This window comes from Neolamprologus brichardi, chromosome 22 (assembly GCF_056152115.1).
Source record: "Neolamprologus brichardi isolate AB-2024 chromosome 22, ASM5615211v1, whole genome shotgun sequence".
In the NCBI taxonomy this organism is placed as follows: domain Eukaryota; kingdom Metazoa; phylum Chordata; class Actinopteri; order Cichliformes; family Cichlidae; genus Neolamprologus; species Neolamprologus brichardi.
The window spans coordinates 19,503,768-19,513,954 of NC_142124.1; the positions used below are offsets into that span (position 1 = coordinate 19,503,768).

Genomic DNA, 10,187 nt, shown 5'->3' on the forward strand with positions numbered 1-10,187 from the left:
GCAGTGTATCAGTCTAATAGTCAAACATTCACTTATGCTTTTAATACATTCCTGCCTGTGCTTAATCTTCTTAGGATTGCATACACACAAGCATCAAAAGAATTACAGTTAATCGACTGCAGAGCTCAATTCCCCCCATTAAAGAGTCATAAAATGAGAGAGGCTGTTGATATGAAATGAACACATGCAAAGCACAGAGCAATGCGGACTATTTGTGCATGATCATGTGCGCCATGCATGCCTCAAGCCAGAAAAGGTCAAAGTCCAAAGTGCTATTGAGAAGCATATACCTACTGTTGTTACTGCTGTTACTATAGTGACTGACAGTTAGATGCTACAATGAAAAGTTATATTCCTGTAATTTATTTGATGATGAAAATGATGTAAGTCTGTAGTATGGCAATAAACAACACGTGTGTAATGATTCTCAGTGATGCAGCCAGACCAAATGAATACATGAGACTGCATTTCCATCATTTTGAGCTTTATTGTCTCAGCATGTGGAGCTAAAATCAAGGAACCAGCTCAGACATGCATCAAAGTAATAATAATAATAATAATAATAATAATAATAATAATAATAATACTACACACTGCATGTTATCATCTGCAGATTAGAATGTGAACCAGGCGTCTCCTGTAACATTGTGTCAAACAGAAATCCACACCCTTTGCATGAATTTATCTGACATAATGTGATGTTCATATTCCTTCCAGTCTCTTATGTAAGCAGGTTTAAGGGTTTATTAAAGACATGAAACCTAGCATTTCATGTTAATCATGGGGGGAATGTAAGAATGGGAAGGACATGCAAGCTCTACAACAAGTCAGTGGATTTAAGCCCAAGACCCGGTTGCTATGTGGTAACAGTGCTGACCAATGCACCGATTCTAATAATGTGATGTGTTAAACCAACACTTTTGTGTAAGGGTTTATTCATTTGGTGTTCCTCAGAGTCTTTGTAAATACTATATATTGTATAGTGTATATTCATGGTGGTCAAGGTAAAAAGTAAACCACTAGAAACACAATAAGAGCTTTTAATATGATTGTTGCTTCATGATCCCAATGGTATTTAATATTGTCTCAAACAAACTCTTTTGTTTGAGTCTTAGGACAAGCACTGCACTCAAAACAGTGTCTGAAAACACTTCTTATGTTTCATCCACTTGCAAGTCTTGTGCACCAAAGGCCACAACCGATATTTTTCATTCTTCAAAACAAAGGATAATCCAAGGTCACTTGCAGGTCACTGAAGCGGGTGGGGGTGGGCTCAACCTTCAGGTACCTAACTTAAGAGACTGCAGATTTTGTCTGTCAAAAAACAAAACGGAAGCCAGGTGGATGAATCCGAATAAATACAACTTTTATTTAACTGATTGACAGATCTGATTATACAAACGTCAACACAGAGATCTGAAATAACGGGACCGATCAGCGAGACAATGACTGTACATTCTTGTTGTGACCCCCCCCCCCCCCCAAAAGCCATTCCCCTTGCCAGCAGTAACTATGGAACTTAATTGCTAGTGTTTCTGAACAAGTAAAGCTCAGCTACACACCTACCCTCTGAAACCTTCCCTTTTTTCAGTGCACAGTCTGGTCTGTACCTCGAGGGGCAGTTTGGCCAATCGTAGGGTACCATGACAGAGCTTGAGTGTCAGGTCTGTTGTTTGGTTTGTGTAGTAATGCAGACTCTGTTGCTGCAATTAGAGTTTGCACTGTTTTAAGAGTTTCTAGTGTAAGAGCATAGTAATGTTTTTGTTTTGTTTTGTCATTTGGTTGAAATGCAAACAGCCAAAAAATCTCTCGACGAAACAGTTCTATTTGCCTCACTCTCATTCATACACACACACACTCACAAACAAAACTAATATGTTTTTTCCCCTTCATCATAAAAAAAACTTCTTGCAGTTTTTATGTCAGGCATTTTTCTTTTTCCTTCTTCTTCTACACGTCTTCATCTGGCCAAGTGTGACTTACCAGACATACATTAAACCCAGGAACACACACACACACACATTCATCCCTATGTTATTACCTAAGTGCAGTTTCATCATCATGCGCCCTCAGCGTTTCCTACAGTAAAAACACCACCTGTACCATCACAATCAGTGGCTGGATAAAACACCATTGTTATCGTTCTTGCAATCCAACCAACTCTCATCCCAGCCTTTACACCCCCATTGCCCCCCTCCCACTAACCATATACTTCTCATGTAACAGACCGTCTTGTATTTAAAAGAGACAAATACTTGTCCTTGGTGTAACAGCTGGGAAGAAAACAGGGAGTGAGCGGGAACAAAGTGTGGGTAAAGGGCGAGTTCGTCTCCTTTAGGAGAAAGTGAAGGAGAATGGGGAGGGGGGGAACTGGTATGTCCACCCATTCCCTTTTCCCTGTATCTTTATGACGAGGTGGAGAGTGGAGGGAAGAAGGGAGGCGGACGGTGAGTGAGGTGCAGGGGATGGAGGGAAGGAGAGCAGGGTGCTGGTCTTCATGTGTCCTGCCCATCGGTGGCAGGGGTGTCGTTGGCATTGGACAAGTCAGAGTCAGTCTCTCGGCTGGCTATGCGGTCCAGCTCTGCCTGGACGTCGCTGAGGCCCAGCTTTGAACCTACAAATGTTAGCAGGGACGTACAAATCGGTGCTATGTCACAGAATACACAATCAAATAAACAAGCCGCTTAGCCAATGCAGCAAATAGCAGTGCGTTTTCACAGCACTGAGTGGTTAACAAAGCACAATGCAATAGAGAGAGAAAGAGCAAGAGAGAGGGGGTGGGGGGGGGGTGGGGGAGCTAAGTGCACATGGTTAAAATAAGAGCTGGGTAAGAAGCTGATCATTCATCATGGACAGTTATGAAAAGTAACATGATTTTAGTACTGTTAATGGATATTTTTCATCTATAATACAAGCAGACGACTGCACTGGTTTCAGTGGTCTCATTCTGTCTCAACTCATTTGCATGAGGAACCGCAGCGCTTCTGCTGCTCCTCAGGATAATGACAATAGGCTTATAAATTCAACAGAGCGAGCCAAGCCAACGATGCAAAGTGGTAAAATATGTTTTTCAAAGTCTTTATTAGTGCCATTCCTATCTACATATAGAAAGAGATCATTTATTTCTGTCCAGGATTACACATTTGTGCAATAACTGTGTGATCATATCAATCCTATTTTAAAAGACATCAAAGTACTGTAGTCAACTGCCGTTGGCTCTTCTTGCACTTGTTGTCTAAATTACACAGCAAAAGGCAATATATTAGAATATAAAGATTTTTATATAAATATACAATTTTTATATTAATATAAAGCTTTCATTTGAATATGAAAGTTTCCACAGTGTGTGCATGACGGCTGAAAACACCTGCATATATGCTGGCTATACAATGTAAGCTGTTTACAGCTATCGTGTTTTTAAGTGTATTTCCTTCATATAACCCAGCCTTACTCAGAATCATGTGCACTGACTTTGGCAGATGTTAGTGAAATGCAATGCAACATGCAAACAAATCATTCAAAGTGAGAGAGTAACAAGAAGACAGGGGTATTAGGGAAAAGGGAAAATAAATGGGATGCGACTGTCATTAAAATCCATTCATCCTTGTCTTCCTGGTTTACTGCTGGTAATCTTCACATTTTGTAGATGTGCTCCTAGCCACAAAAATCAGCACATTTATTCTATTACATATTCGATCATTGAGACTAATCTCTGAAGGCAAAACTTAGGCATATGGCGGAGAAGTAATTAAATAGCTATGGGATCATCTCCTGGACCCCTACTTTAGTTCTCAGCTTGGGCAAACTTATATATAGACATAACCTCCATATTGAAAGAATAGATCATATGTAAATAAATTAACATAAACAGAAAGCCCGCAGCCCAGTCTCTGTCTTTATACGAGAAGTAAATAGTGATACAGGAGGACTGATCCCAGCAATACTCCTGCTTTGGATGCTGGAGAAGGCGTGTCAAAAGAATAAATGGGTGCTCTCGGTGTCATACGCAAGCAATAATGATGAGAAATATCTTGCTCACACACACCTTAACGTGGCCAGCATCCTCTGACTAGTGCATACACACACAAACACACACACATTATGAATGGCGTTAACAGTGAGACTGCACACAAGACGGTGAGGGTTAGTTAAGAAGGACAAGACGTTCACACGGAGCTACAAACAGACATAGAGATGACGGTGATGGGTGTAGGTTTGTGCAACTTGTAGATGCACACAGGCCCTTTAATGACTGTCTTTATTAAGGGTTGTGTTTACGTCTGGAGTGTGAGGATGAGAGTCAAGAGGAAGGATGGCAAACAGGTGACAAAAACAAACAGAAGCTCAGGTGATGAGTACTGAATAAATATGCGATGTCTTCAAAGACAGCTGAATAACAGGTCACTTCCATTCAGGGGTACAAAAGCAGAGCGCTTCCAACGCCTCAGCGTGTTCTCACCTGACTTCCGTACAGTTCCCGGCGTATTGTTGCCACCACCTGGTGTGCCGGGCCCTGCCGTCCCCGCTTTCTTTGTCAGTAGACTGTTGAAGAAATTGGCTAGCACACCCTCACTAGTCTGACCTGCAGCATAATGAGACTCGAGTTAAAAAACATGCGCACAGACGTACAAACAGCAGCGCACTTAGAGAGAAACCGACACGCGTGTCTTTGCGCAAGGACGAAATGCCTGACATACCGGACTGTGGCATAGCATTTGCTACGTTGGCCGCTGCAGAGCGATTACTCGTCCTCGGAGAGCCCGTGGGTGCCCTGCTTGTGGTGTCCTATATTAGGGGGGGGAAAAAAAAAACCCAAGTTGATTTCACACATAAGGACACTGGAGGGAGCTTTCTGTTATCATGCGAGCCAAAACTTGGGAGGAAAAAATAAATAAATAAAATGGACCGCTCACCACTGGTCGTCCTGCTGTCACAGCGGGCTGTTTGGCGAGCAGCGACTGTAAATTAGAGCACAACATGCACACGCACTCGAATTAGCCCTTCATTAACATATTAAAACCCTCAAGTGTGAGTTAATTTGAGCACCTGCAAGCAGCAAACCCAAATAGCATCGACACCGGTGAAATGTTTTCTGACCTGCAGTTTTACCAGAAACACTTGGTCGTCTTCTGCCTGAATCTCCTTTTCGTGCACAATCTAATGAAAGGAAAGAGGAAAAAAAACACAACATATAAATGCATCAATGTTTTTTGCTTCTTTATAGCTCAAAAGCAACTGTATTTGACCAAAAATGATTGTGAGCCCCTGCAGGGACATTAAAGGTTAGTGCAACCGCTATGAACTGTAAAAATGATGGCTTGTGGTAGCATATGATATTATAATAGTAATCTAAGTGTGACTTGGTGGGATTAACTGGCATAAGAGGATGTTTCAGCATGTACCTTTCTGACTGGTGGCTTAACTATTACATCCTCGAAGCTGTCCTCTGCTTTTATTGTCTGGAAGTTCTCATTAAGTATGGCGATCTTTTTCTCGTTGTCCCAACCTGATGGACTGGTAGAGGGGGGAGACTTGGTTACAAACCAGAAACAGGTGGTGCCCACAGCACTTTAAATATGCACACATGTGCGCAAAACCCAGCTTACATAAAGACGGCATCTCTTTCCACCACTTGCGCAGGGCAGTGGAATGGAAAGCCATAGAGTCTGTGGACCAGGTATTTATACAAGATGTCCAGGTTCTTCATTTCCTTCACTGATGTGTAAAGCAGAGATGCGCCATCTGACACAGCTGTCAAGGATGTTTTCAACACTCCAATATCTAGAGCCAGAAACGATGATAAACACTAACAAAAACAAAATTCTTTTATTTAATAACAGTGACACTGAAAAACCCAATTCTGGCTTATAATTGCTACGGGGGCACAAAAGAACTGAGGCAGCGTGCAATTATTTTAGTCTTTGTGCTCGTTTTTAAACACAATAAACCTGAAAAATGAAATCCTGCTTTCACTCACTATTGACTGAGTGAAATTATGCAGAGAAACAAACAACTTGAAGCAATACTGGGTGAACTCTGACAATAACTGAACTCAGTTTGCAAAAATAAATGAAAGTTCAACTTTTAGCAGCTTACAGTGCCAGGGAAATCCTATGGACAAAACACCTCATAGAAGGGAACAGACAAAATGTAAAGCTCCACAGCCACGTAAAGACACTGCATATGCACCACATTTTCATTATGTTCTCTACAACAGTACGACTTTTGCGTTACAGGTTGCGCTAGCCATCAGTTTGTTAAGGAAGGATACACTGCAGACAGAAACGTCTGATGTGGAACTGGATGAAATCCAGGTGTTCGTCTCTGTAGTCGTGCTCTTTTTCCAGTGTGCTGATAGCATCGCACTGAGGAACGGATAAACAGACGCCAGAGTTGAATGCTTGTACAGAGATGCAAAAAATAAGCACTGTGTTGCTATGAGATGAAACCTTTCCTGCTAAAAAAACACAAAAACAAACAATAGACCCAAAACTCCATCTTAAAGGCCACGAAGCTTAAAATGACACATGGTACAACTTTTGCAGCGTGTGGAGGAAAAACAGTGTTATGTGTACCTTTGTGCAGACCACCACTACTGGTATTCCCAGGTTGTGTGTAAGTGTGTTGTCTCCTAAGGGCAGCAGCACGCTCTCTTCTTCTTCACTCCTCCTCTGCGGTGCTCCATCCTCCCCGGTACCCGGCTCTGTGTACTCCTGGAACTGCTTCACCACTGCGTGCAAATGCAAGCAAACACCGTTAAGGTGCACAGACAGATAAGCAATTATTGGGACCTTGAAGAGGTCAGTTTTTAAAAACCTCCTGTTAGAATTCTTCTAATGAACCTCTTTAGACAAACCCATGTAAGTCTTTTACAAAGATGCCACTTCTCTGAGTAACATTTTATATTTCCAAGATCAATTTTTGTGAAGAAATTATGATTTATCTACTTCTAAGTCTGACTGCTGTCAGTATGACTCACGTCTGTGCTCCAGCTCCCGCAGCTTTTCTGGGGGGACTCGGAGTTTGTCAATGTGTTCCCTAGCAACGGCGGCCCACTTCTGGAGAGAGTCCAGGGCGTTCCAAGGCCGCGACATGTCAACCGTTATCAGGAGCAACGTGTTGTCGATAGAGTCCACCGGTACAGCTACTCCCTGTAGACCCTTATGGTAAAGGTCTCCGTCTAACACCCAGGCATTACATCTAGTGTGGTCTAAATACACACACAAACACACACAAAGCAGGTTCAAGTAAACATTCCGATACAGCCTCCTGATATATTCAGCGCTCGAGTTTACTCTGCAGTCACAAAAACAGAAGCACAGTAAGACTCTGTAATTTGTTTTGTGAACAGCAGGCGTTTGCAGGTTACCATCAATGTCATCGTCGTGAACACTGAAGTAGAGATATTCCAGGCCACGGCCTTTCATGTACTCTTCAACCCCTTGTAGCTTTGCAACCAAAGTGGTCTTTCCCGAGCCCACCTCACCTAAACACACATAAAGTCAGTACATAACATACAGTAAATATAACCAGTCAAACACAATATGCACCCCCCAATCAGATACAACAACACAAGAACAAAAAAAATAATAATAAATTTGGAAAAAGCGTTTTAAGTGGCATGAAAACTGAGGTCTACCAATACACTACAGCCCTGTTTCAGGTATACAATTTGATAATTAACCTCCATCTGGTGTTATGAGCTGCACATAATTCAAAGGTAATACCTATAATATTAATATATAGGAAGCATTTCCTATAGGTCAAGGTGTGTCACAAAAATTGCTTTCTATGCCTAACCAGCAAACTTCAAATGTATTATTAATAAGACAGGCGACAGGGTGGTTAGCACAGTCTCCTCACAGCAAGAAGCTCCTGGATTCTAGGGCCTTTCTGTGAGGAGTTTAGACTCACCGGTGTGTCTGTGTCTATGTTAGCCCTGTGACAGACTGGCAGGCTGCCCAGGGCATACCTTGCCTCTCGCCCTATGACAGCTGGGATAGCAACCCTGACTCTAATAGGTGGAAGAAAATGAATGGATAGATGTTACAGAAAAGACAAAACGCATCAGCCTGATTAGAACACATTATATAGATTATGTGTTTTATGGTTCTTTTCTGCATGTTTACTACTAGTTTTAGTTCATTCCCCTCACTTTTGACTATGATTCCAACAATGTCTTATTGAAAGGATCATTGCATATAAACAGGTATGAATATATGATTAAATTTGTGTCCTTTATATCACGATATATACACTTATATTTAATGTGTGTTTTATGAAAATTGTGAAGAACTATGAAATTGTTTTTAAAAATAATTACTGTAAAAAATGAAATCCTTTTTTTTTATCATTTAAAATGTAATTTAACAATAACAGACACGAAATGGCATTAGCTATTACCTTCATCAAATTAGTCTTTTTTTGTCATACATTTTCACTACGTTTCACCTGGTAAATAAATAAATGCATAAAAATTCAATGACACAAATAAGCTTCCATTGAAACTACATTTAGAAAACTCTGAATTGAAACAAAAAAAACTGTCTATGGTTAATATATATGTATTTTTTGCTTATGTCATAGAGGTTATTGTTTTAAAGAGCGATCTAAGGACGATACAATATGCTGTGCATGTGTGGAGACATTTAAGCGGTTCCTGCTATCCTCTTAGCTGACACAAAAGCATTGTTATTGTATGTGATTAGGTCAGAGCTGCATCCATTCCTGCTCGCTGCCATATTAACTTACACCGACAGGGGGACTCATCATAAAGCAGTGCTGATGATGTTGTCACAGGTAGCATTATAGTCAAATGGCCTCTCGCCGTCATTGTACATGGGTATAGCTGTCTGATTAGCTGGAATGGGTGTGCGGGCTGCGGATTATCCCGGGCGGATGTGCCGACAGTGTGTTTTGTGTCGTGGCACGAGAACGGAGCGAGACAGGGAGGCACCCTGTCCGCTTCACCCACGCGGAGCTCTGTGGTCCTGCACAATAAAACAACAACAACACAGTCCGCTGGTCTGTCCCGTCCACTCACAATCATCTCTGCCTAGCTGCTGCTAGCATCGCTGACTGCTAGAATGACTTGCAGGCTTTCAAAGCGGCTGTATTAGCTTACATATCATCGTGAGCTTGTGTGTGTGCGTGCGCGCGCGTACATGACCGCGCGCCACTGCAGGCGCTCACAAAATACACCTGTCTCCACCTCTCCTCAGCTAGCCCACGCATCAACAACAAAGCCTCATCAGTCCAAAGAGATGCTAGCTTAGCAGGAAAATTAAGTCTAACTGCTCGGATGAGGTGATCACCAGCTCCTTGGCTGTTGGAGCTAACGGTGCCTACTGGTTAGCCAGGAGAGTGCAGACAAACACAGATACCCACCCATGACCAGGACATTTTTCCCAGACGGTAGCTTTGATCTTGAATGGGTTGACACTTCGCTCAGGATTGTGGACCTGCACACAGAGCATCCCCGTTACAACACGCCCAAACATGCTTGTTCATTCATTCACAAACAAACGATTGACAGCGAGAAGCTAAAACAAGCTAGTAGTAATGCTGCTGCTGCTGCTGTGTCACCAGTGCCCAATCAGTCTGGTGCTGATGCTAGCTAGCCTCGTTAGCAGGCTAGCTGTCAAACCATCCTTATCCCAGCACAGTGGACTCTCCGCGCCCCCAAATTCTGCTCCCAATAAACCAGCTCTAATCAGCCATCGCCCACCATAAGTTCTGCCCATCATCCTCTTCTGGGTTGGAGTTCTCCAGTGTGCTCCTAGGTCCAGTTGAATTGGAGGATAATAGTGCACTCCTCCCTGAAGTCGCCATCTTCGCAGGGCTTGGAAACCGAACGGAGCGCCCGGATGTAGCAGCAGAGCGCTAACCTAGCCCGGCCCGGGGCGTGGTCCGCCCGCACAAAGCTGCTGTCCCTGCTCCAGACATGAAATGATCTCAGCCACAGGGCAGTGTGACACAAACCCAGGCAAAGTCCACATGCAGTGTTTCTGCATTATTCAAAATAAATCTGTTAAAAACCAACAACAATATAATAATAATAATAATAATAATAATAATAATAATAATAATAATAATAATAATAATAATAATAATACAACAAGTATGGGCTGTATGGAAATAACTGGGTTTCTTTTTCTCGTCATTTTGTTCCAAATAAATAATAGCGT

At 42.2% G+C, this 10,187-nt stretch overlaps 1 protein-coding gene across 1 annotated transcript; it reads right to left on the minus strand.

Moving 5' to 3' along the window:
* Positions 1 to 1,343: 1,343 nt before the first annotated feature.
* Positions 1,344 to 9,894, minus strand: dync1li1 (dynein, cytoplasmic 1, light intermediate chain 1). Its single transcript, XM_006787711.3, has 13 exons — positions 9,728 to 9,894; positions 9,388 to 9,461; positions 7,370 to 7,486; positions 6,980 to 7,210; positions 6,576 to 6,730; positions 6,272 to 6,365; positions 5,607 to 5,742; positions 5,403 to 5,514; positions 5,098 to 5,157; positions 4,914 to 4,958; positions 4,698 to 4,785; positions 4,460 to 4,582; positions 1,344 to 2,614 (listed from the first exon to the last, which is right to left on the minus strand). The coding sequence occupies exons 1-13, from the start codon at positions 9,829 to 9,831 to the stop codon at positions 2,496 to 2,498; spliced, it is 1,458 nt and encodes a 485-aa protein (XP_006787774.1). The 5' UTR covers positions 9,832 to 9,894; the 3' UTR covers positions 1,344 to 2,495.
* Between the last annotated feature and the right edge of the window lie 293 nt (positions 9,895 to 10,187).